This window comes from Somniosus microcephalus, chromosome 1 (genome assembly GCF_052327205.1).
Source record: "Somniosus microcephalus isolate GS21.2 chromosome 1, FLI_Smic_1.0, whole genome shotgun sequence".
In the NCBI taxonomy this organism is placed as follows: Eukaryota; Metazoa; Chordata; class Chondrichthyes; order Squaliformes; family Somniosidae; genus Somniosus; species Somniosus microcephalus.
In genome coordinates, this window is record NC_140987.1 from 2,560,420 (window position 1) to 2,588,157 (window position 27,738).

The window sequence follows — 27,738 nt, forward strand, 5'->3', positions numbered from 1 at the left end:
TGCTCGAGTGTGAGGAATGACTGAGATGATGAGGAAGTGCTGACCCTCAAGGTCAGTCTAACTGCTCAAGTGTGTGAAATGGTTGAAGAACAAGAAACAGCTTGAGCCACAATGCACGTGCGTGAGAAGGGGCGTTGACCCTGTGCCTGTTGGCGTGCAAACCTTGCACTTACCTTACATACTGAACTGTAGGGCACACAAGGAAACTGTAGGGACTCGTCAGTCTTACTGAAGAGGCTACAATGAGTGGTCAGAGGGCTTCGTTCACGAACCCCCCCCCCCCCCCCGGATGAGTCTGTTACTTGTGAGTACAAAGGTGCCTATCATAAGCACTACGATCAGAGGACTCTCTCCTGGGTCCACTCGCCTGTATTGTCCTAACAGCCAGAAGAGCTGCTAATCACAGCTGTTACTGAGCCTCCTCCTTTTGAAATTAGCTTCTTGCAAAGTTCAACAGGAAGAGGTCCCATTTCCCCTCCAGTGTCGATGTTTGTTGGGAACCCCTGCGATGAGCTCCTCTGTTGTTTCGCATCATCCTGGGTAATGGTGCCCATGTCTGGCTTTAATACACATTCTGCAACCTGTGACCTTCCTTATTAAACTTGAGCAAGTCCACATTATTTCTAATGACAAACACTTAAAAGTAACTTTTTTCCAGATGCTTTCTGTTGAAAAATGGCTGGAAAATCCTGAAATGTGCCTGACCATTCTCTCTCCCAGAATCCTTCCATCTGTTCCATGATGTCCTTCTCCCTGACACCAGGGAGGTAACGTACTATTTGGAACTCCTGGTCATAACTGCAAAAAAGACAGTGTATACGTCTGACTCCAGAATCACCCAGTACTCCACTCTCCTATTCTTGTAGTCTAGCTGCCATTGCCCCATGGTAACACCCTCCTCTGGGTCACTGCCACTGCCGTACTTGTACAACACTAAGTATCTATTAGACAGTTGCAGTAACTGGACAATGGTAGAAATTGTATTGTGTAATAGGGTTGTAACCAGGCCCCACATTGTTGAATTCTCAACTGGAGAGTTGAGTTACGTTACCATCTGAAGATTTGTCCTCAATCTCTGAGAAAATTTAAGTCCACAGAAAAGGATGGGGAATCAGAGAAGTGCCGCCCCATAAATTGTTGGGTGATTTCCCCCAATTTGTTGTTTGTGTACTGAATTATACCCTTGCATCCTTTCTACCATTGTCTAGTTATTACTATTTATCTTCAATCAAGCCCATCTTTCCTTGTGTTTTCAAGAATGCTTCTCGTCCCTTAGACTTTGAGCCTATAGCTGCTAGTCTCTGTTCAACAGTCTTGTCTTTTTCTTTCTCCAGTAAAATCCAAAAGTATTCTCCATCTGAATCTGCGAAAGTGTACGACAAAGCGGTAAACAGGAAATCAGGAGTGCACTTTAACCCCAAGCAGACACTGGATTTCCTGAAAAATGGAGTAGGACATGCGGAAATTACAGACACGGTGAAGAGGAGTATCGTCAAACAGTACTTAGATGTAAGTCGCAGATTTTTGGGGAGTTTTAAGTGTGTGGCATGCTATTTCCAGGGATTTTAATTAAGATTCTGTTTCAGTAGCAAGGAGCCTGCCCCCTCTACACTTAGTGTAAATATATTTATTTCAGCATTGCAGCAACATTCTTGGGTAAGACGTTGTCCTTGTGACAAACGGTAATTTTGGTTAGTGGCTGGTGCCTTTTATGCTGTGATGATCAGGTGCAGGAACAATATTGCCAACCACAAAGTTGAGGCTGGTGTGTGTGGTGGTGGTGGGGGGGGATCTGTGTGTGTGAGAGAGACACTGGGGTCTGTGTGTGTGAGAGAGACACTGGGGTCTGTGTGTGTGTGAGAGGCACTGGGGGTCTGTGTGCGAGAGAGACACTGGGGTCTGTGTGCGAGAGAGACGCTGGGGTCTGTGTGCGAGAGAGACGCTGGGGTCTGTGTGCGAGAGAGACACTGGGGTCTGTGTGTGTGAGAGACACTGGGGTCTGTGTGTGTGAGAGACACTGGGGCCTGTGTGTGTGAGAGACACTGGGGCCTGTGTGTGTGAGAGACACTGGGGCCTGTGTGTGTGAGAGACACTGGGGCCTGTGTGTGTGAGAGACACTGGGGCCTGTGTGTGTGAGAGACACGGGCCTGTGTGTGTGAGAGACACTGGGGTCTGTGTGTGTGAGAGACACTGGGGCCTGTGTGTGTGAGAGACACTGGGGTCTGTGTGTGTGAGAGACACTGGGGCCTGTGTGTGTGAGAGACACTGGGGCCTGTGTGTGTGAGAGACACTGGGGCCTGTGTGTGTGAGAGACACTGGGGCCTGTGTGTGTGAGAGACACTGGGGCCTGTGTGTGTGAGAGACACTGGGGCCTGTGTGTGTGAGAGACACTGGGGCCTGTGTGTGTGAGAGACACTGGGGCCTGTGTGTGTGAGAGACACTGGGGCCTGTGTGTGTGAGAGACACTGGGGCCTGTGTGTGTGAGAGACACTGGGGCCTGTGTGTGTGAGAGACACTGGGGCCTGTGTGTGTGAGAGACACGGGCCTGTGTGTGTGAGAGACACTGGGGCCTGTGTGTGTGAGAGACACTGGGGCCTGTGTGTGTGAGAGACACTGGGGCCTGTGTGTGTGAGAGACACTGGGGCCTGTGTGTGTGAGAGACACTGGGGCCTGTGTGTGTGAGAGACACTGGGGCCTGTGTGTGTGAGAGACACTGGGGCCTGTGTGTGTGAGAGACACTGGGGCCTGTGTGTGTGAGAGACACTGGGGCCTGTGTGTGTGAGAGACACTGGGGCCTGTGTGTGTGAGAGAGACACTGGGGCCTGTGTGTGTGAGAGACACTGGGGCCTGTGTGTGTGAGAGACACTGGGGCCTGTGTGTGTGAGAGACACTGGGGCCTGTGTGTGTGTGAGAGACACTGGGGCCTGTGTGTGTGAGAGACACTGGGGCCTGTGTGTGTGAGAGACACTGGGGCCTGTGTGTGTGAGAGACACTGGGGCCTGTGTGTGTGAGAGACACTGGGGCCTGTGTGTGTGAGAGACACTGGGGCCTGTGTGTGTGAGAGACACTGGGGCCTGTGTGTGTGAGAGAGACACTTTTGTGCGAGACAGATTGGGGTTCAGGCCAGCAGGTGGTGTGGCCAACCACTGGCTTGCACCTGAAGTCATAAACTGAAGCCACTTGTCCACTAAGGTAACTGCAGAGGGCCTTTAACGTGACACTTGAATACTCGCACCTTCAAAGCTGTCGGAACCAGCTGCAGAGGTCGAATATGATGCAGCATGTTGAGGAAGCGAAGAGGTATCTGGGCGCCATTCATCGGAAAACCTCCACAATTATACAAAAATGATCCCACCACTTCGGTTGGCAAAAGTCTGTTGTCATTCATGGTCTGAAGGGTTCCTCTGCGCTGATTCCAGTGATTTACAGGTCCATTGCTCTCCAACAGACCCTGAGGGTACCCTCCAATCACCCATTGTAAGGGCCCATCTACACCAAGGTTGGATAAACCACTGAAGTGTGCTGGGTCATGAACTGGGTCACTGGGAGGCATTGGACACTTTTCCTTCTAAATTTCTGAAGGCTGCTAGGTGAGGTACGGGGACTGGCATTGCCTTTGTAGATCAGTACCAGGAGCTGCCAACCTGCCTTGGCACTGCCCTTCGGAGGCTGGTGACTTACGGTTCTGTTCAAGCGTGCATGCCTTTGGTATTCCAGAGTGCAGTATCCCTATCCATGTCTCTATCCGTGACAACCAAAACCTACTGAAGAGCCTCACTGGTATCAGAGGCTCTTACAATGGTTCTTTGGGCTATTGAAACTCGCACACCAGATTGTTTGGAGGCCCACAGATAACCAGAAAGGAGCTGGATTTTGCTTTCGTAAGAACTTGCAAACTACCACCCCATCTCCAACCGCTCTTTCCTCTCAAGTCCTTGAACATGTTGTCACCTCCCAAATCCGTGCCCACCTTTCACGGAACTCCATGTTTGAACCCCTCCAATCAGGTTTCCCCCCTGCCATATTACCAAAATGGCTCTTATCAAAGTCGCAAATGACATCCTATGTGACTAACAAAGGTAAACTATTCAACCTCACCCTTCTCAACCTATCTGCAAACTTTGACATGGTTGACCACTCCATTCTCCTCCCAACGCCTCTTCCACCATCGTCAGGCTGGGTGGGAATGCACTTGCCTAGTTCCATTCTTATCTATCTAATCGTAGTCAGAGAATCGCCTGAAATGGCTTCTCTTCCCGCCCCCGCACCATTACCTCTGGTGTCCCTCAAGGATCTATCCATGGCCCCTCCTGCTTCTCATCTACATGCTGCCCCTTGGCGACATCATCCGAAAACACAGTGTCAGTTTCCACATGTACGCTGACGACACCCAGCTCTACCTCGCCACCACTTCTCTCGACCCCTCCACGGTCTCTATATTGTCAGACTTCTTGTCCAACATCCAGTTCTGGATGAGCAGAAATTTCCTCCAACTAAATATTGGGAAAACCAAAGCCATTGTTTTCGGTTCCCACCACAAACTCCGTTCTCTAGCCACCAACTCCATCCCTCTTCCTGGCATCTTTCTGAGGCTGAACCAGACTGTTCGCAACCTTGGTGTCATATTTGACCTCGAGGTGAGCTTCCGACCGCATATCCACGCCATTACTAAGACCGCCTATTTCCATCTCCAGAACGTTGTTCAACTCCGCCTCTGCCTCAGCTCATCTGCTGCTGAAACCCTCATCCATGCCTTTGTTACCTCTAGACTTGACTATTCTAACGCACTTAATAATAGTTCAACTTTATTGTCATTGTACAATGCACAAGTACATGAACAACGAAATGTGATCTTGCAAGCTCCCATGAGTCCAGTACAAATAACATTAACATTAAACGTAAATAGCACCGTCATAGAGTTTTACAGCACAGAAAGAGGCCCTTCGGCCCATCGTGTCCGAGCCGCCCATCCACCCCTGTCCTGTCTAATCCCATTTTCCAGCATTTGGTCCATAGCCTTGTATGCAATGGCATTTCAAGTGCTCATCCAAATGCTTCTTGAATGTTGTGAGGGTTCCTGCCTCTACCACCCTTTCAGGCAGTGAGTTCCATATTCCAACCACCCTCTGGGTGAAAAAGTTCCTCCTCAAATCCCCTCTAAATCTCCTGCCCCTTACCCTGAATCTATGCCCCCTTGTTATTGACACCCCTACTAAGGGGAAAAGTTCCTCTTTATCTACCCTATCTATGCCCCTCATCATTTTGTACACCTCAATTAGGTCCCCCCTCAGCCTTCTTTGCTCCAAGGAAAACAACCCCAGCCTGTTTAGTCTTTCTTCATAGCTGAGGCGCTCCATCCCAGGTAACATCCTGGTGAATCTTCTCTGCACCCTCTCCAAAGCAATCACATCCTTCCTATAGTGAGGCGACCAGAACTGCACACAGTACTCCAGCTGTGGCCTCACCAGCGTTTTGTACAGCTCCATCATAACCTCCCTGCTCTTATATTCTATGCCTTGGCTAATGAAGGCAAGTATCCCATATGCCTTTTTAACCACCTTATCTACCTGTTCCGCTGCCTTCAGAGATCTATGTACATGTACACCAAGGTCCCTCTGACCCTCTGTACTTCCTAGGGTCCTACCACTCATTGTGTATTCCCTTGCCTTATTTGTCCGTCCAAAATGCATCACCTCGCACTTTTCAGGGTTAAATTCCATTTGCCACTTTTCCGCCCATCTGACCAACCCGTTTATATCGTCCTGTAGCCTGAGGCTTTCCTCCTCGCAATTTACCACCCCACCAATTTTCGTGTCATCTGCGAACTTACTGATCATACCTTTTACATTCTCATCCAAATCATTTATGTAGATCACAAACAACAAGGGACCCAGCACCGATCCCTGAGGTACCCCACTGGACACAGGCTTCCAGTCACAAAAGCATCCTTCGACCATCACCCTCTGCCTCCTGCCACTCAGCCAGTTTAGGATCCAACGCGCCAAGGCACCCTGGATCCCATGGGCTCTTACCTTCTTGACCAGTCTCCTATGCGGGACTTTGTCAAAAGCTTTACTGAAGTCCATGTAAACCACATCCACAGCATTTCCCTCATCCACCCCCTTAGTCACCCCCTCTCAAAATTCAATCAGATTTGTCAGACATGATTTACCCTTGACAAAGCCATGCTGACTATCCCCGATTAATCCTTGCCTCTCCAAGTGGAGACTAATTTTGTCCCTCAGAATTTTTTCCAATAATTTCCCTACCACAGATGTTAGGCTCACTGGCCTGTAATTCCCTGGTTTATCCCTGCTACCCTTCTTGTATAGTGGTACTACATTAGCTGTTCTCCAGTCCTCTGGTACATCCCCTGTGGCCAGAGAGGTTCTGAAAATTTGTGTCAGAGCCCCTGCAATCTCCTCCTTTGCCTCCCACAGCAGCCTGGGATACATCTCGTCCGGGCCTGGGGATTTATCCACTTTTTGGCCTGCTAAAACCGCTAGCACCTCCTCCCTCTCGATGCTAATATGTTCAAGTATGTCCTGGGAGAAGCAAAGCCGCTGCGTCTGTGCGCGCCGCCATTCCATTTCCACCATTCCTCCTGTCCGACAATCTTCAGCCCAACGCCCGGGCCTGCTCACCAGCCGCCCCTCCCGGGGCTCCTTCCGTGACCTTCTCACCAACCGCCTTCTGGCCGGCGTCCCACATTCTACCCTATGTAAACTTGAGGTGATCCAAAACTCTACTGCCCGTGTCCTAACTCGCACCAAGTCACGTTCACCCACCACCCCTGTGCTCACTGACCTACATTGGCTCCCGGTTAAGCAATGCCTCGATTTTAAAATTCTCATTCTTGTTTTCAAATCCCTCATGGCCTCGCCCTCCCTACCTCTGTAACCTCCTCCAGCCCCACAACCCTTCGATATATCTGCGCTCCTCTAATTCTGGCCTGTTGAGCATCCCTAATTTTAATTGCTCCACCATTGGAGGCCGTGCCTTATGCTGCCGAGGCCCTAAGCTCTGGAATTCCCTCCCTAAACCTCTCCGCCTCTCTACCTCTCTTTTCCTTTAAGGCGCTCCTTAAAACCTACCTTTTTGACCAAGCTTTTGGTGTCTGCCCTAATATCTCCTTATGTGGCTCAGTGTCAGATTTTGTCTGATAACGCTCCTGTGAAGTGCCTTGGGATGTTTTACTATGGTAAAGGCGCTATATAAATGCAGGTGGTGGTTGTTGTTGAAATGTGTAGGGCAGATATAAACAAGATTTATACAAGATCTGAGTGCCATAAGATTCAGGAAAATCCACTTGCGTTACTTTCATTGATTTCTATAAGGTTTTTGTGTGACTCGCACAAAGAAACTGGGAGCAATGGGAGTGCGTGGTCATATTTCAGATTTTACCCAGGAGGTGTACTCCAGCTCCAAGATCCATCTCTAGGTGAGAGACCCAGTGAACCTATCTCTCTCGAAAAAGGAGCAAGGCAAGGTTGCTCACCGTCACCCATCCTATTTGATGCCTTCATCAGTTGTGTGTTGGCTGGCATCACAAGGGATGGTCTCGAGCACACTATTCACTTTTCTCAACCACTGTGCTATGATGGTGGTTGCCACCATTGAGGTATTACAAAGAGGGGCTCTTGCTGGTATTGTTTGGAAGATAACAGTATTTATCCCATTTGTTCATATCAGTACCTGGATGTCATGGTGGGTGCCAACTTTAGCCTGAATGCTTCCCTTTGGAACCGTGCTGAGAGGTGAAGTCGCTTGGGGCTTCGTCATTAATGACTGCAAAAATCCCAATACCGGTTAAACTTCTTGTGTATAAGACAGGACTGGGAATTAAACATTGCAGGGTATAATATATTTAGAAAAGATAGAGGGGGGAAAAGGGGAGGTGGAGTAGCTGTACTTATTGGGGATAACATAATGACAGTAGAAAAATGTGACACAGCTATCAGCAAGACAAAAATAGAATCCATATGGATAGAGATAAAAGATAATAAAAGATCAATCACACTAATAGGGGTAGTCTACAGGCCACCTAATAGTGGAAGGGAGGTGGAGGAAGAAATATGCAGACAAATTAGGGAAATGAGTAAAAAAACATAGAATAATAATCATGGGGGATTTCAACTACTTCAATATTCATTGGACAGAAGAGGTAGGTAAAGGGAATAAGGAAATGAAGTTCCTACAATGTGTACAGGACTCCTTTCTAACCCAATATGTAAAAAGCCCAACAAGGGAGGATTCGCTATTGGATCTAGTAATGGGGAATGAACCAGAGCAGATAAGAGAAGTAAAAGTGGGGAACATATAGGCAATAGTGACCATAATATAATATGCTTTAAGATGATAATTGAGAAGGACGTAAGTATGACGAAAACAGGATAATAGATAGGAGAAAAGCTGATTTTGAGCTGAGAATAGAACTTGGGAAAATAAAATGAGCAACAATATTCGAAAACAACAATGTAGAACAGCAATGGGAAACATTTAAAATAGCGTTCCGCTAAAAGGAAAGAACAAACTAAACACTAATGAGACTCCATGGATGAATAAAGCCATAAGGGAACAATTGAGGGTAAGGAAAGGGGCACACTTTAAGTACATTTTTATTTATTCATTCATGGGATGTAGGCGTCGCTGGCAAGACCAGAGTTTATTGCCCATCCCTATTAGCCCTTGAGAAGGTGGTGGTGAGCCACCTTCTTGAACTGCTGCAGTCCATGTGGTGAGGGTACTCCCACAGTGCTGTTAGGGAGGGAGTTCCAGGATTTTGACCCAGCGACGGTGAAGGAACGGTGATATACTTCCAAGTCATGATGTTGAGAGACTTGGAGGGGAACTTGGAGGTGGTGGTGTTCCCATGCGCCTGCTGCCATTCTTCCAGGTGGAAGAGGTCGCGGGTTTGGGAGGTGCTGCCGAAGAAGCCTTGGCGAGTTGCTACAGTGCATCTTGCAGATGGTACATGATGCGCTATCAATTACTCATAAAAGACTGAGAGTTAAGAGAGTAACTAAAGGCTTTTATTAACAAAAGAATGAAGGTCTGCCTCGAGTGGGCGACCGGTCCAGAATACAAAGGGGCTGGGGAGCAGTCACCTTTATACTAGGACTTGTGGGAGGAGTCAGCCGAGGCATGTACACAGTGGAATACAAACAGTGGTTTGGGGTTACTGCGGCCCCCGAGGGTGCAAGGTCTCTTATGGAGACTGTGTCCTCCCGCCCGTCCGGGTATGCAATGTAAGCATACTGGGGGTTGGCGTGGAGGAGGTCGACCCTCTCGACCAGGGGGTCCGTTTTATGGGTCCTCACGTGCCTTCTCAGTATGACCGGCCCTGGGGACGTCAGCCATGGCGGTAGCGATGTCCCCGATGTGGACTTCCTTGGGAAGACAAACATTTTCTCATGAGGGGTGGCGTTAGTGGCAGTGCAGAGCAGTGACCGAATAGAGTGGAGCGCATCGGGGAGCACATCCTGCCAGCGGGAGGTTGGAAGGCCCCTAGACTTTAAGGCTAGCAGGGCGGCCTTCCAAACTGTCCGTTCCCCCGGGGGTTGTAACTGGTGGTCCTGCTTGTGGCAATACCCCTAGTTAGCAGGTACTGACGGAGTTCGTCTCTCATAAACGATGAGCCCCGGTCGCTATGGATATAGCTGGGGAAACCGAACAGGGTGAAGAGGTCGTTCAGACATTTAATGACCGTGGCACTGGTCATGTCCGGGCAGGGGATGGCGAACGGGAAACGGGAGTACTCATCAATAATATTGAGGAAGTACACATTGCGGTCGGAGGAGGGGAGAGGCCCTTTAAAATCAACGCTCAGGCGCTCGAAGGGGCGAGTGGCTTTTATCAGGTGGGCCCTGTCTGGTCTATAAAAGTGCGGTTTGCACTCAGCGCAGACTTGGCAGTTCCTGGTCATGGTCCTGACCTCCTCAATAGACTAAGGCAGGTTGCGGGCCTTGATGAAGTGGAAGAACCTGGTGACCCCCGGGTGGCAGAGGTCATTGTGGAGGGCCCGCAGTCTTATCGATCTGCGCGCTGGCGCAGGTGCCACGCGATAGCGCATCCGGGGGTTCATTGAGCTTCCCGGGCCGGTACAAGATCTCGTAATTGTAGGTGGAAAGTTCGATTCTCCACCTCAAGATCTTGTCATTTTTGATTTTGCCCCTCTGCTTGTTGTTAAACATGAAAGCAACTGAACGTTGGTCAGTGAGCAGGGTAAATCGTTTTCCGGCCAGGTAGTGCCTCCAATGACGCACAGCCTCCACAATCGCCTGGGCCTCCTTCTCAACAGCGGAGTGTCTGGTCTCCGGGCCTTGGAGGGTTCGTGAAAAGAAGGCCACGGGTCTCCCCGCCTGATTGAGGGTAGCGGCCAGGGCAAAGTCGGACGCGTCGCTTTCCACCTGGAAGGGGATGGATTCGTCCACTGCGTGCATGGTGGCTTTGGCAATGTCTTCCTTGATACGGTGGAAGGCTAAGCGGGCCTCTGCCGTCAAGGGAAAAGAGGTGGACTTGATCAGCGGATGGGCCTTGTCCGCATAGTAGGGGACCCACTGGGCATAATAGGAGAAAAACCCTAGGCACCTCTTCAGGGCCTTGGGGCAGTGGGAGTTCCATAAGGGGACGCATCCGGTCGGGGTCGGGGCCGATGACTCCGTGTTCCACAACACAGCCAAGGATGGCGAGGCGGTTTGTGCGGAATATGCACTTCTCCTTGTTATATGTCAGGTTCAGGAGTTGGGCGGTGCGGAGGAATTTTTCGAGGTTTGCGTCATGGTCCTGCAAGTCACGGCCGCAGATGGTCACATTGTCCAGATATGGGAAAGTGGCCTGCAATGCATTTTGATCTACCATCCGGTCCATCTCCCTTTGGAAGACGGAGACCCCGTTGGTGACGCCAAAGGGAACCCTAAGGAAGTGATAAGAGGCGGCCGTTTGCCTCAAAGGCAGTATACTGGCGGTCCTCAGGGCGGATAGGGAGCTGGTGGTACGCTGATTTCAGGTCAATGGTCGAGAAGACGCGGTACTGCGCGATCTGGTTGACCATATCAGCTATGCGGGGGAGTGGGTAGGCGTCCAGCAGGGTGTAGCGATTTATTGTCTGGCTGTAGTCGATGACCAGGCGCTGCTTCTCGCCGGTCTTAACGACCACAACCTGGGCTCGCCAGGGGCTGGTGCTGCCCTCAATAATCCCTTCCTTCAGGAGCCGCTCCACTTCGGTTTTAATGAAAACCCTGTCCCCGGCACTGTATCGCCTGCTCTTTGTGGCGATGGGCTTACAGTCGGGGGTGAGGTTAGCAAACAGTGGGGGGGGGGGGGGGGGTGACTGAGTGTGGAGAGGTTGCACCTGGTGCGCGGCGGGCAATTTGGGAGCTGCTGGCTGCGGACTGTGAGTTGGGGTAGGGGTCCACCGTACGCCATCGTAACACTTTTAAGGTGGCACTGAAAATCTAACCCCAGCAGGACGGCAGCGCAGAGGTCGGGCAGGACCAGAAGTTTAAAATGATCGTACACGGTCCCGTCTACTACGAGTGTCACTACGCAGTAGCCGCCGATGTCCGCCGACTGGGACTCGGAGGCCATAGAAATCCGCTGGTGCGCAGGCAGGACTGGGAGAGAGCAACGCCGCACCGTGTCGGGGTGGATGAAGCTCTCCGTGCTCCCAGAGTCAAAAAGGCAGGTTGTATCGTGGCCATTTACCTTAATGTCCATTGTGGAACTGGCCAGCTGGTGCCGTCTCGCTTGGTCCAGTGTAACGGATGCCAGCGTAGGGGTCGGTGTGTCGCTGCGGGTATCAGATGAGGCGGTGTTGGGGGCCTGCTGCGTTCCGGCTGTCGTCCAAGATGGCGGCGTCCATGATCCCCATGTGGCTGGAGGCGTCCAAAATGGCTGCTGTACCGGTGGTTCGCACATGGCCGGGGAGGCCCAAGATGGCGGCCCGCATGGCCCACACGCGGCGCTGCTGGGGTTCGGGGTGGCTTTGGCCCTGCAGACGTTAGCGTAGTGTCCCTTCTTCCCGCAGCCCGAGCAGATCGCGTTTTTCGCCGGGCAGCGCGCTCTGGGGTGTTTTGCCTGGCCACAGAAGTAGCATTTCTGGCCTTGGGACACTGCTGCGGTAGTTGGGCTGTGGCTGGGGTGGCACGGCGCTGTGAGGCGGTCCTACCGTGTCCCAGGCTGTCATTCCCCGCGGCGTCCACGGTGCAGAGGAGTAGGCATCCATGCCCCGGTAGGCTGCATCCAATGATAGTGCGAGTTCAGAGGCCTTGTTGAGGTCGAGGTCACTCTGCTCCAACAGTCGCTGTCGGGTGTAATTGGATCTGTGGCCCGCTACAAAAGCGTCCCGGATAAGTTCCTCTGTGTACATGGCGGCCTTTACATCCTTACAACCACAGGCCCGGCCAAGCACAGACAGTGCCTGAAGGTATTCCACGGTCGATTCCCCAGGTTGTTGTTTACGACTCCCCCCAGAAGGTGCCTGGCGTACACTTCGTTCACTGGGCGCGTGTACTGGTCCTTGAGCTTGATAGCGTCCGCGTACGAGGTCGCGTCTTGGATGACCGAGTACACTCGGTGGTTCACTTTGGAGGTCAGGACATCCAGTTTGTCCTCGTCCGATTTGATTGCTGCGGAGGCGGTCAGGAATTTTTCGAAACACTTAAGCCAGTGAGTAAACTTGGTGGATGAGTCCGCCTCCCGATGATCTAAGTCCAGGCATGCTGGTGTGAGGATCTTCTCCATTATAAAAATTTTGTTAATAAAATTGATGCGCTATCAATTACTCATAAAAGACTGAGAGTTAAGAGAGTAACTAAAGGCTTTTATTAACAAAAGAATGAAGGTCTGCCTCGAGTGGTCGACCGGTCCAGAAATACAAAGGGCTGGGGAGCAGTCACCTTTATACTAGGACTTGTGGGAGGAGTCAGCCGAGGCATGTCCAGGCATGTACACAGTGGAATACAAACAGTGGTTTACCACAGTACACACTGCAGGCACAGTACGCTGGTGGTGGAGGGAGTGAATGTTTAAGGTGGTAGATGGGGTGCCGATCAAGCAGGCTGCTTTGTCCTGGATGGTGTCGAGCTTCTTGAGTGTTGTTGGAGCTGCACTCATCCAGGCAAGTGGAGAGTATTCCATCACACTCCTTACTCGTGCCTTGTAGATGGTGGAAAGGCTTTGGAGAGTCAGGAGGTGAGACACTCGCCGCAGAATACCCAGCCTCTGACCTGCTCTTGTTGCCACAGTATTTATGTAGCTGGTCCAGTTAAGTTTCTGGTCAATGGTGACCTCCAGGATGTTGATGATGGGGGATTTGGCAATGGTCATGCCGTTGACTGTCAAGGGGAGGTGGTTAGACTCTTGCTTGTTGGATATAGTCATTGCCTGGCACTTGTGTGGCGTGAAAATGGTATGCCGGTGGTGAAGAGGGTGAATGTTTAAGGTGGTCGATGGGATGCCAATCAAGCAGACAGCAGGGGAGAGCATGATGAGGGAGAATATGAAGAGATTAGGAGAGAAGTCAAAAAAACATTTCGGAAGGCAAAGAGGAACTATGCCGACTCTCAGCTAGTCCCACTCCCCTGCCCTTTCCCTGTAGCCATGAATTTTTTTTTCCTTCAAAAACTTATCCAACTCCCTTTTGAAAGATAAGATTGAGTCTGCCTCCACCACCCTTTCAGGCAGTGCATTCCAGATCTTAAACCACTCGCTGCGTAAAAAAGTTTTTTCTTACGTCGCCTTTGGTTCTTTTGCCAATCACCTTAAATTTGTGTTCTCTGGTTCTCGACCCTTCTGCCAATGGGAACAGTTTCTTTCTATCTACTCTGTCCAGACCCCTCATGATTTTGAACACCTCTATCAAATGTCCTCTCAATCTTCTCTGCTCCAAGGAGAACAACCCCAACTTCTCCAGTCTATCAACGTAACTGAAGTCCCTCATTCCTGGAATCATTCTCGTAAATCTTTTCTGCACCTTCTCGAAGGCCTTCACATCCTTCCTAAAGTGTGGTGCTCAGAATTGGACACAATACTCCAGTTGGGGCCGAACCAGTGTTTTATACAGGTTCTTCATAATTTCCACACTTTTGTACTCTATACCTCTATTCATGAAGCCCAGGATCCCGTAAGCCTTTTTAACCGCTTTCTCAACCTGCCCTGCCACCTTCAACGATTTGTGCACATATACCCCCAGGTCTCTCTGTTTATGCACCCCCTTTAGGATTATGCCATTTAGTTTATATGTCCTCCCCTCATTCTTTCTACCAAAATGTATAATTTTACACTTTTCTGCATTAAATTTCATCTGCCACCTGTCCGCCCATTTCACCAGCCTGTCTATGTCTTCCTGAAGCCTCTCACTCTTCTCCTCACTGTTCACTATACTTCCAAGTTTTGTGTCATCTGCAAATTTTGAAATTGTGCCCTGTACACCCACGCCCAAGTCATTAATATATATCAAGAAGAGCAGTGGTCCTAGAACCGACCCCTGGGGAACACCACTGTATACCTTCCTCCAGTCCGAAAAACAACCGTTCACCACTACTCTCTGTTTCCTGTCACTTAAACAATTTTGTATCCATGCTGCCACTGTCCCTTTTATTCCATGGGCTTCAACTTTGCTGGCAAGCCTATTATGTGGCACTTTGTCGAACACCTTTTAAAAATCCATGTACACCACATGAACCGCATTGCCCTCATCAACCCTTTGTGTTACTCATCAAAAAACTCGATCAAGTTGGTTAAACATGATTTGCCTTTAACAAATCCGTGCTGGCTTTCCTTAATGAATCCACACCTATCCAAGTGACTGTTAATTTTGTCCCTGATTACTGTTTCGAAAAGCTTCCCCACTATCGAGGTTAAACTGACTGGCCTGTGGTTGCTGGGTTTATCTTTACACCCTTTTTTGAACAATGGTGTAACATTTGCAATTCTCTAGTCCTCTGGCACCAATCCTCCTATGGAGGATTGGAATATTATGGCCAGTACCTCCGCAATTTCCACCCTCGATTCCCACAGCATCCTAGGATGCATCCCATCCGCTCCTGGTGACTTATGTACTTTAAGTACAGCCAGCCTTTCTAATACCTCTATCAATTTTTATCCTATCACGGGCAGCACGGTGGCATAGTGGTTAGCACTGTTGCCTCACAGCGCCAGGGACCCGGGTTCGAATCCGGCCTCGGGTGACTGTGTGGAGTTTGCACATTCTCCCCGTGTTTGCGTGGGTTTCCTCCGGGTGCTCCGGTTTCCTCCCACAGTCCAAAGATGTGCGGGTTAGGTTGATTGGCTATGATAAATTGACCCTTGGTGTTAGGGGGATTAAATACGGGGATAGGGTGGGATGTGTGTTGGTGTAGGGGTTACGGGGATCGGGTGGGATATGTGTCGGTGCAGGCTCGATGGGCCGAAATGGCCTCTATCTGCACTGTGGGGTTTCTGTGATTCTGTGAAGTATCTCCACTACCTCCTCCTTCACTATGTCTATGGCAACATCTTCTTCCTTGGTGAAGACAGATGCAAAGTATTCATTTAGTACCTCAGCCATACCCTCTGCCTCCGTGCGTAGGTCTCCTTTTTGGTCCCTAATCGGTCCCACCCCTCCTTACTACCCTTTCACTATTTATATGCCTATAGAAGACTTCTGGATTACTTTTTATGTTGGCTGCCATTCTATTCTCATACCCTCTCTTTGCCCCTCTTATTTTCTTTTTCACTTCTCCTCTGACCTTTCTGTATATAGCCTGATTCGCAGATGTATTTGCAACCTGACATCTGCCATACGTGCTCTTTTTCTGCTTCATATTCTATATCTGTTTTGTCATCCAGGGAGCCCTAACTTTCCCCCTCGTGGGAATGTACCTCGACTGTACCCGAACTATTTCCTCTTTAAAGGCAGCCCATTGTGCCACTAAGGAACATAAAACAAAATAGAAAAATATTTTACAGGCACGTCAGTAAAAAAAGGAAAGTTGTGATGGGAATTGGGCCATTACCATAGAATCATAGAAATTTACAACACAGACGGAGGCCATTCGGCCCATCGTGTCCGTGCCGGCCGACAAAGAGCGATCGGCCCTAATCCCACTTTCCCACACTTGGTCTGTATCCCTGTAGGTTAGTGCACATCCAAGTACTGTTTAAATGTGATGAGAGTACCTGCCTCGACCACCCTTTCAGGCAGTGAGTTCCAGACCCCCCCCCCCCCCCCCCCAACCCTCTGGGTGAAAACATTTCTCCTCAAACCCCCTCTAAACCTCCGACCAATTACTTTAAATCTATGCCCCTTGGTTATCGACCCCTCTGCTAATGGAAATAGGTCCTTCCTATCCACTCTATCGAGGCCCCTCATAATTTTATACACCTCAATTAAATCTCCCCTTGGCCTCCTCTGTTCCAAAGAAAACAACCCCAGCCTACCCAGTCTTTCCTCATAGCTAAAATTCCCCAGCCCAGGCAACATCCTCGTAAATCTCCTCTGTACCCTCTCTAGTGCAATCACATCCTTCCTGTAATGTGGTGACCAGAACTGCACGCAGTATTCTAGCTGTGGCCTAACTAGTGTTTTATACAGTTGAAGCATAACCCCCCTGCTCTTATATTCTATGCCTCGGCCAATAAAGGCAAGTATCCCGTATGCCGCCTTAACCACCTTATCTACTTGGCCTGCTACCTTCAGGGACTGTGGACATGCACTCCAAGGTCCCTCTGTTCCTCTACACTTCTCAGTGTCCTACCATTTAATGTGTTCCCTTTCCTTGTTAGCCCTCCCCAAATGCATTACCTCACACTTCTCCAGATTGAATTCCATTTGCCATGTTCTGCCCACCTGACCAATCCATTGATATCTTCCTGCAGTCTCCAGCTTTCTTCTTCAGTATCAACCACACGGCCAATTTTTGTATCATCTGCAAACTTCTTAATCATACTTCCTACATCCAAGTCCAAATCATTGATATACATCACAAAAAAGCAAAGGACCCAGTACTGAGCCCTTCGGAACCCCACCGGAAACAGCCTTCCAGTCACAAAAACACCCTTCGACCATTGCCCTTTGTTTCCTGCCTCTCAGCCAATTTTGAATCCAACTTGCCACTTTGCCCTGGATCCCATGGGCTTTTACTTTCGTGACCAGTCTGCCATGTGGGACCTTATCAAAAGCCTTGCTAAAGTCCATATCGACTACATCAAACGCACTACCCTCATCGACATTAAGGGATAATACCACAGGTAACGATAGAGAGATGGCAGAAATATTAACTAATTATTTTGCTTCAGTATTTACCAGGGAGATAGAACAGGTGGACTTGATGAGATTAGTAATGAGATAACTGCATTTAAAATAAAGAGAGGATATATTAAACTAATCAAACTCAAAGAGGATAAAACCCCTGGTCCGGATGGATTGCATCCACGCATTTTAAAAGAATCTAGGGAAGACATTTAATAATTCGTTAGAAAAAGGTGTAGTGGCAGAGGACTGGCGGACAGATAACGTAATACCTATATTTAAGAAGGGGGATAGAACATGTTCAGGGAATTATAGACCAGTCAGCTTAACATCAGTGGTAGGAAAAAAAATAATGGAATCCCTACTAAAGGAGAAAATAGAAGAACATCTAGAAACCAAAAACATAGTAATGAATAGTCAGCATGGATTTCAAAAGGGAAAGTCTTGCTTGACCAACCTCATTGAATTTTTTGAAGAGGTAACAGAGAGAGTAGACAATGGTAATGCAGAGAATGTAATTCATTTAGATTTTCAAAAGGCCTTCGATAAGGTACCCCATAATAGACTGATGAACAAGGTCAGAGAATGCGGAGTCAGGGGACAAGTAGCAGAATGGATTGCTGGCTGGCTTCAGGACAGAAAGCAGAGAGGGGGAGTAAAGGGTAGCTATTCACAGTGGTGTTCCACAAGGCTCAGTGCTGGGACCACTGCTGTTCACAATTTGTATTAACGATTTAGACTTTGGAATCAAAAACACAATTTCTAAATTTGCGGATGACACCAAATTGGGGGGGATAGTCAATACTGAGGAGGACTGCAACAAATTACAGGAGGACATTAATAAACTTGCAGAATGGGCAAATAATTGGCAAATGAAGTTAGACACAGCTAAATGTGAGGTATTACATTTTGGTAGGAAGAATAGGGAGGTCACTTATTATTTGGAGGGTGCGAGTCAAGGTGGGGTGGAGGAACAAAGGGATCTCGGAGTACAAATACACAAATCACTAAAAGTTGCGACACAGGTTAACATCGCCATAAAAAAAGCAAACCAAGCACTAGGGTTTATTTCTAGAGGGATAGAATTTAAAAGTAGGGAAGTTATGCTAAACCTGTATCGAACCTGGTTTAGACCACACTTGGAGTATTGCGTACAGTTCTGGTCGCCATATTCTAAAAAGGATATAGAGGCACTGGAGAGGGTTCAGAGAAGATTTACAAGGATGATACCAGAAGTGCGAGGGTATACCTATCAGGAAAGGATGAACAGGCTGGGTCTCTTTTTCTCTTGAAAAAAGAAGGCTGAGGGGTGACATAATTTTTAAATTATAAAAGGTTTTGTTAGAGAGGATACAGAGAGAATGTTTCCACTTGTGGGGAAGAGCATAACTAGAGGCCATCAATATAAGATAGTCACCAGGCAATCCAATAGAGAATTCAGAAGAAACTTCTTTACCCAGAGAGTGGTGAGAATGTGGAACTCGCTACCACAGGGAGTGGTTGAAGTGAATAGTATGGATGCATTTAAGGGGAGGCTAGACAAGCATATGAGGGAGAAAGGAATAGAAGGTGACTCAACCATGGCTAACGAGGGAAATTAGGGATAGCATAAGATCCAAGGAGACGACATATAAATTGGCCAGAAAAAGCAATAATCCTGAGGATTGGGAGCAGTTTAGGAGTCAACAAAGGAGGACAAAGGGATTAATTAAGAAAGGGAAAATAGAATATGAGAGTAAGCTAGCAGGGAACATAAAAACTGACTGTAAAAGCTCTTATAGATATGTGAAGAGAAAAAGATTGGTGAAGTCAAGCGTAGGTCCCTTGCAGTCAGAATCAGGGGAATTTATAATGGGGAACAAAGAAATGGCAGACCAACTAAATTCATACTTTGGTTCTGTCTTCACAAAGGAGGACACAAATAACCTCCCGGGGAACATAGGGTCTGATGAAAGGGTGGAACTGAAAGAAATCAGTATTTGTAGGGAAATGGTGTTAGGAAAATTGATGGGACTGAAGGCCGATAAATCCCCAGGGCCTGATAATCTACATCCCAGGGTACTTAAGGGAGTGGCCCTAGAAATAGTAGATGCATTGCTGGTCATCTTCCAGAACTTGATAGACTCTGGAGCAGTACCCATGGATTGGAGGGTAGCTAATGTTACCCCGCTATTCAAAAAAGGTGGTAGAGAAAAAGCGGGGAAAATGCTCGAGTCTATTATAAAAGATGTAATAGCAGAGCACTTGGAAAGCAGTGACAGGATCGGACAAAGTCAACATGGATTTACAAAAGGTAAATCATGCGTGACTAATCTACTGGAATTTTTTGAGGATGTAACTGGTAAAATAGATAAGGGAGAACCAGTGGATGTGGTGTATTTGGACTTTCAGAAGGCTTTCGATAAGGTCCCGCATAAGAGATTAGCGTGCAAAATTAAGGCACATGGGATTGGGGGCAAGGTATTGACTTGGATAGAGAACTGGTTGGCGGACAGAAGGAGTTGGAATAAATGGGTCATTTTCCGAGTGGCAGGCAGTGACTAGTAGGGTACCGCAAGGATCAGTCCTAGGACCCCAGCTGTTCACAATATATATTAATGATCTGGACGAGGGAATTGGATGTAATATCTCCAAATTTGCAGATGACACAAAGCTGGGTGGGAGGGTAAGCTGTGAGGAGGATGTCGTGAAACTCCAGTACGATTTGGACAGATTGGGTGATTTGGCAGAAACATGGCAAATGCACTATAATGTGGATAAATGTGAGGTTATCCACTTTGGTGGCAAAAACAGGAAGGCAGATTATTATTTGAATGGCAATAGATTGGGAGAAGGGGAAGTGCAACGAGACCTGGGTGTTCTTGTGCACCAGTCGCTGAACGTAAGCATGCAGGTGTAGCAGGCGGTTAAGAAGACAAATGGTATGTTGGCCTTCGTAGCAAGAGGGTTCGAGTACAGGAACAAGGATGTCTTGCTACAGTTGTACAGGGCCTTGGTGAGACCACACCTTGAGTATTGTGTGCAGTTTTGGTCGCCTTACCTGAGGAAGGACGTTCTTGCCGTGGAAGGAGTGCAGCGAAGATTCACCAGGCTGATACCTGGGATGGCAGGAATGATGTATGAGGAGAGATTGTGTCGATTGGGCTTATACTCACTGGAGTTTAGAAGATTGAGAGGGGATCTCATCGAAACCTATAAAATTCTGTCAGGCCTGGACAGACTAGATGCTGGAAGGATGTTCCCGATGGCCGGGGAGTCCAGAACCAGGGGTCATAGTCTAAGGATAAGGGGTAAGCCATTTAGGACTGAAATGAGGGGGAATTTCTTCACCCAGAGAGTGGTGAACCTGTGGAATTCTCTGCCACAGAGGGCAGTGGAGGCCAGTTCATTAAATATATTCAAGAAAGAGTTGGATATATTTCTTACGGCTAAAGTGATCAAGGGATATGGGGAGAAGGCAGGGACAGGGTACTGAATATGAATGATCAGCCATGATCTCATTGAATGGCGGAGCAGGCTTGAGGGGCCGAATGGCCTACTCCTGCTCCTATCTTCTATGTTTCTATGTTCTGCTGATAGATTTAGATGTGGAAAGACGGGAGGAGGCTCGAGTGGAGCATAAATGCCGGCATGGACTGGTTGGGCCGAGTGGCCTGTTTCTGTGCCGTATATCCTATGTGTATCCAAACAGTTTTCCTCCGTTTGGAACTCCTCGGCGTGCAAAGTGTGTTTCGGGCCGTGTGTGATTTGGGACTTGGCTGTGAAGTTGATTTGTGGCAAAAAGTGGAAACAGTTGCAGGAAGTTAGACTGAGCAATCGTCGAGCCCCTGGAGGGCAGTCAGCCTCACGGTCAGAACCCCTCGCGTGATGATCTAGAAAGGGTTGGTACTGAGTAAGCCTGGTATATGGCACTTCGATATGGAACAAGATGGGTGCCATGGCACAAAGTGTCCTGTGTCAGTCTTTCCACCTCGCTGAATGCAGATGTCCATCGTACAGTTGATGAGGAAACTGAGACTTGGGCCAGCTGCTGCTGAAATGTGCTACCTGGAGACCAGGTTGTCTCGAGCTCGCTGCCTGTAGGGATTTGAGTTGCAGAGAGACAAGCAGCTGTTAGTGGAGTCACCACGAGTACGGGGTACGGTGCATGTCGATCAGGAGGATAGCAACAATGCACCTTTGATGGTGAATTGAACTGCTCACCATGTGCTCAGGAGCAGCATGGTATACCTGCTGTCCCCCTAGTAAGGGCTCAGACCAGCACATATCAGTTGTCTGATGACCAATTACTGATTCCCCTGCCTGGGGGTGGGGAAGAGACGATGAATGGGATTTCTTTGAAGTCAACGTAGTCCCAAGATGACAGACCTGCACGTGTGTTTTGGACTTGGGAAGTGCTCCTAAATACTCCTGTGAAGCGCCTTGGGACGCTTCACTACGTTAAAGGCGCTATATCAATACAAGTTGTTGTTACTGACCCACAAGCCCTGAAAGATACCTCTCCCATCTCCAATCTTACTGCACCACAGGGTATGGTAGCAGAGTGGTAAATTCACAGGGCTAGTAATCCAGAGGCCTGGACTAATGATCCGGAGACGGGAGTTCCAATCCCACCACGGCAGCTGGGGAATTTAAATTCAGTTAATTAAATAAATCTGGAATAAAAAGCTAGTATCAGTAACAGTGACCATGAAACTACTGGATTGTTGTAAAAACCCATCTGGTTCACTAATGCCCTTGCCTGGTCTAGCCTGTATGTGACTAGACCCACAGAAATGGCCTCGCAAGCCACCCCGTTAAAGGCAATTGTGGATGATGAACAGGCTTGTGGATTCCCTTCGAGCAGTTTAAATGGTAGCTTGCCCAGTGTACTGAGTATTCTCCTTTCTGCAGTGGCGCAACGTTTACCTGCGACTTCAAGCCTTTGGTTGCAGTTTATTAGGAGAATATCTTCCAGTGTCGAGATTCCTGAACAGTCTGGAAACCTATTTCTGCCAGCCTCTGGGATCTGAAATCAGTTGTGGAAAGCTGCACTGTTGGTGTCTCTGGTTTCAGTTCGATCCGAGCGCTGATCATTGAGTATTGATCTGGCGCACTGCTGATGTACTAGCGACACCGCTGGGTTCCTGCTGACAGCTGTACCCCACTTCCACAGGGCACGGAATTGTCAGCTGATTTTCCTGCCCCGCTCCTCCTCGACCGAATGTTGAGCTTTCTCGTGCTAGTCATACCAAATCCTTGCTCATCACAGCAGCTGTTTACCTTGTACATAATTGGGAAGTAAGGATATTACAAGGAATGGAGAACAGGTGGGGAAATACAGATTTACACGCTGGATCTGCCATGACTAACTGCAGTGGAGCAGGCTTGATGTGTCAAATGGACAATTCCTGTTCTATGATGATGGAACACCAGGCCTGCACTTGGAATTATTATTGGATTGGAGGGGAAAATAGAATCTAAAAAGAAATCGATCAGGCAGTGCAGTGTATCTATTCAGCTGAGAATTGAAGTGTGTGTGTCCGGAAAGCCCTGCCCTGATTACATAGCAGCTACAGCACAGAAACCGGCTCCACACGAGCCTCCTCCCACCCTACTTCATCCAGCCTGATCAGCATAACCTTCTATTCCTTTCTCCCTCATGCCAGAATTGAACTCAATACTCCACCTGGGGCCTCACCAGTGTTTTATAAATCTTTAGCATAACTTCCTTGCTTTTGTACTCTATTCCACTATTAATAAAGTCAAGGATCCCGTAAGCTTTTTAACAGTCTTCTCAACTTGTCGTGCCACCTTGAACGTTTTGTGTACATACACCCCCAGGTCTCTGTTCCTGCGCCCTATTTAAAATTGTACCATTTAGTTCATATTGCCTCTCCATTCTTCCTATCAAAATGCCTCACTTCACACTTCAGTGTTCGATTTCATCGGCCGTGTGTCTGCCCATTTCACCAGTCTGTCTATCCTCCTGAAGTCTGTTACTAACCTCCTCACTGTTTACTACATTTCTGAGTTTCATGTCATTTGCACACTTTGAAATGATGCCCTGTATACCCAAATCCAGGTTATTAATATACATATATATGTTAATTTTCTTGCAGTTCAAAATGTTGATGGAACACTTGGATCCTGATGAAGAGGATGAGGAAGGTGAAGTTTCTGCCAGCACCGCAGCTCGGAATAAAGCAATCAACGCACTGCTGGGAGGAAGTAGCCCGAAGAACAATGCAGAAACTGATGATGAGGAGAGTGATGGGGAGGAGCGAGTGGTTGGAGGCATTGCAGGGGTAAGGAAATGGGCAGGTGTTTACTGCCTGATGACCCACATACCTAAAAGCTAAATCCTTCTGAGTTTCATTTCTCCTCATTTGCCCTGCCTTTAGTTTTGGGTTCATTTGCTTCCATACCCCAGTCTATATTAAAAATAGCAACAGCCTTAACAGTGCCTCCATGGCTAACTAACTGCAAAAACTGGAAATCTGAAATAAAAACAGAAAATGCTGCAGGTTCATTGCATCTGTAGGGAGGGATTGCCACCTGTCCAGGCTGGGGTTTGAGTGTACCCCATTGTGTGGGGAGGGATTTCCACCTGTCCAGGTTTGGGGTTTGAGTGTACCCCATTGTGTGAGCAGGGATTTCCACCTGTCCAGGCTGGGGTTTGAGTGTACCCCATTGTGTGAGCAGGGATTTCCACCTGTCCAGGCTGGGGTTTGAGTGTACCCCATTGTGTGAGCAGGGATTTCCACCTGTCCAGGCTGGGGTTTGAGTGTACCCCATTGTGTGGGCAGGGATCGCCACCTGTCCAGGCTGGGGTTTGAGTGTACCCCATTGTGTGGGCAGGGATTTCCACCTGTCCAGGCTGGGGTTTGAGTGTACCCCATTGTGTAAGCAGGGATTTCCACATGTCCAGGTTCGGGGTTTGAGTGTACCCCATTGTGTGGGGAGGGATTTCCACCTGTCCAGGCTGGGGTTTGAGTGTACCCCATTGTGTGGGCAGGGATTTCCACCTGTCCAGGCTGGGGTTTGAGTGTACCCCATTGTGTGGGCAGGGATCGCCACCTGTCCAGGCTGGGGTTTGAGTGTACCCCATTGTGTGGGCAGGGATCGCCACCTGTCCAGGTTGGGGTTTGAGTGTACCCCATTGTGTGGGCAGGGATTTCCACCTGTCCAGGTTGGGGTTTGAGTGTACCCCATTGTGTAGGGAGGGATTTCCACCTGTCCAGGCTGGGGTTTGAGTGTACCCCATTGTGTGGGGAGGGAGCGCCACCTGTCCATGCTGGGGTTTGAGTGTACCCCATTGTGTGGGGAGGGAGCGCCACCTGTCCAGGTTGGGGTTTGAGTGTACCCCATTGTGTGGGCAGGGATCACCACCTGTCCAGGCTGGGGTTTGAGTGTACCCCATTGTGTGGGGAGGGATTTCCACCTGTCCAGGCTGGGGTTTGAGTGTACCCCATTGTGTAGGGAGGGAGCGCCGCCTGTCCAGGTTGGGGTTTGAGTGTACCCCATTGTGTAGGGAGGGAGCGCCGCCTGTCCAGGTTGGGGTGTACCCCATTGTGTGGGTGATACCACCTGCTGTGTATCCCCAGCATTTTCTGACTGACCCGATTTGCGAAGTGTCTGCCCCAGGCCTGGTTAGTTATCCCAGAACTTTCCCTGTTGGTTTTAAAGTTGTGCTTAGATGTGATAGACTTATTGAGAGTGTGTGGGGATTTGATGTGGTAACACTGGGACTGTTGATCAGGGAGCACAGACGGCTGGACACCAGTAACCAATCCCCCCAAGTACCGTAGTACCAAGCAGTTCCTCATCTACCATTGCTCCTGATGTCAAGCCGGTTCAGGAGCATTCTAGTTCATGCCCTTGGCATTAACTGGAACGGCCGTGGCACACCATTGGAACAGGAGGGTGTGGTGAAGGAGGGTGTTTACTCTGCTCGGTGTGAACCTAGGTGGATTATTTTCTCCAGGCTCCCTTCTCGCTCCTCTTAATTCAACCCTTCCCAGACCACCCAGGAATGAGTGCGCAACCCTCTCCCGGTCCCCTGCTGTCATTCACACACTCGCACCTGTAACTCTTGCACAGGTCCATCAACTAATAGCTTCTCTTTCCAACCTTCTCCCAGGCAACCAGAAGATCCAAACGACTGTCTGACCCGGGGGATCTGGGAGCTCAGATGCACGAGGCTGTGGAAGCGATGGATGTGATTGCCATTTGCTGCCCTAAGTATAAAGACAGGCCGCAGATTGCCAGAGTTGTGGAAAAGACCAGCAGTGGTTTCAGTGTGCATTGGATGGCCGGTTCATACAGCGGCTGTTGGACAGAGGCTAAACGGAGAGAGGGCCGCAAGCTGGTGCCTTGGGTCGACAGTATCAAAGAGTCGGACATCATTTACAAGAAAATAGCCCTGACAAGTGCAAATAAGCTGACTAACAAAGTTGTTCAGACTTTACGATCGCTGTATGCAGCAAAGGAAGGCTCTTCCTGCTAACACAACTAAAACTGCAGCCAAATTCACAGCAGTGAGGAGAATTAACTTGGGGCTAAAAGACCACATTCTGGCAAAGTTACAAAACGGATGGTTTCAAAGTCCGAACAACTCTGTACTGGGATCCAGACACGGAGACAGAGGTGGAGACAGACGAGAGGAAGGAGCGATTGTCAGATACCATTTTCTCGTGGGAGCTTCCTTCGCTGTTGTACAGCCGAATCTTCTCGATTGATTTTAAACTCCCACTGTATTATAGTTTAACAAAACGAAAAATTGTTTATATCTTGGAAAAAGAATTCTGTTTAAAAATAAAAGTTAAGTGAATGTTGGAATTTAGTCTGTTAATGTTCTTAATAAAGTGTTCTTGGAGTTTAACCTAGCAGCAATGGCTTTCTTTAGTGTAGCAGGCGTTCCAGAGAGAAGTTATTTTACAGGATGTACAATGCCAGACTGTGCTGGATATAATTTATTCTAATGAAAGCATGCAGTATCTGTGACCTACACAGGAGGAGATTTTATTTGATTTTTTTGTTTTGTAAATGTAGATTTTAAATGTATTCGGGTCACTCTGGCAAAACAAGAAAAAAGGGATCCCCAGCAAAAACAAACTGGCGGAACTAATACTGCAATAAATTTTTTACCTCTCTTTGTTACCTGTCTGTTTCCAGTTGGTTGTGTTTTTCATGTCGAGTGGATGTGCAGGAGGTTTGCATTTCCTCAGTGCTGGTGACAAATTCTGCAAAGAGCACCAACCTGTTGTGTTGCTTTCTTCATTAACACACCTCTCCCTTTGAATTATGTCCCATCGCCCCCTCGTTCTGTCAAAACGATGCCCTGTCTGTGTACCACCTGATTGAAAGCAAGTTTCATCTCGGGTGCACCTTTTGAAAATGAGCAGCCAGACAAGGAAATTGGAACCTTTGCACATCTCATTTTATGAGCACTGTAGATACCAATCTGTAAGTGTACAGTCATTAGGCTGGCCTTGTGTATTGTCACTAGTCTCGCAACCCTGTTAGTTACAGGACTGCCAGCCTCGGCCAACGTGTGCTGGTCAGGAAGTGTCCTACCTGCAGTTGGACCAGCCTAGACTGTCTGCCTGGGCTGTGTCCAGACTCTGTCGGCCTGTCATTTGCTTGATGTACTGCATTAAAGAACTGGGGTGAAGCTGGGGCCAAATAATTGATGTGTGAAGAGTTGAGAGAAATGCAGTCAACAGCATCACGACAGAGGGGAACCCCCTCCCCTCCCCTGCCTGTGAAAACAGTTTGGGAAGGACCGTGGCAAAAATACACCGTTTCAGGAACTCATTCTTGTAAAATGAAAAGTTATGGGGAGAGTTGGGTTTCAATATTTCCCTCCCTCATCCTGGGCAGTGGGGATCTTGGAAGTCAAATAGAAACAACCTAACAACAATTAAAAGCTGAACAGTAAGACTTGTTTCCCCGGTAGAATAACCCAGAGAGCAGATTATTTTTTGGGTGGGATTGAAGTTTAACCGAATGTGTTTTGTACCCAAGTCTTATAATTTGTACTTAATAAGTAGCCTATTTATTCATTCATTGGTGACTCTCCATAACAAGGTGAGCTGCAGCGGTGATGCAATTAATTCGAGTGTTTGTTTGGTGTTTGGGTTTAGCCAAAGATAAATTCCAAAATTTGGGTTAAACCCGGTTTTAAAAATCTAAAGCTGATCATTCTGTAATCCACTGTTGGTCCTTTTCTTTTATTCGTTCACGGGATGTGGGCGTCACTGGCAAGGCCAGCATTTATCACCCATTACTAATTGCCCTTGAGAAGATGGTGGTGAGCTGCCGCCTTAAACCGCTGCAGTCCATGTGGTGAAGGTGTGTGACTTGGAGGGGAACTTGGGAGGTGGTGGCATTCCTAGGTGCCTGCTGCCTTTGTCTTTCTAGGCGGTAGAGGTCATGGGTTTGGAAGGTGTTGTGGAAGAAGCCTTGGCAAGTTGCAGATGGTGGTACACTGCAGCCACGGTATGCCGGTGGTGGAGGGAGTG

At 48.5% G+C, this 27,738-nt stretch overlaps 1 protein-coding gene across 1 annotated transcript in view; it reads left to right on the forward strand.

The window, feature by feature from the left end:
- LOC147123888 (nipped-B-like protein) overlaps window positions 1-26,371 on the forward strand; it is an 832,420-nt gene extending 806,049 nt beyond the window's left edge. Inside the window, 3 exon segments of the mRNA XM_085963154.1 lie at window positions 1,335-1,509; window positions 23,335-23,520; window positions 25,356-26,371. Of these exon segments, the coding sequence (XP_085819280.1) occupies window positions 1,335-1,509; window positions 23,335-23,520; window positions 25,356-25,721 (727 nt within the window). The 3' untranslated portion in view covers window positions 25,722-26,371.
- Window positions 26,372-27,738: the final 1,367 nt, after the last annotated feature.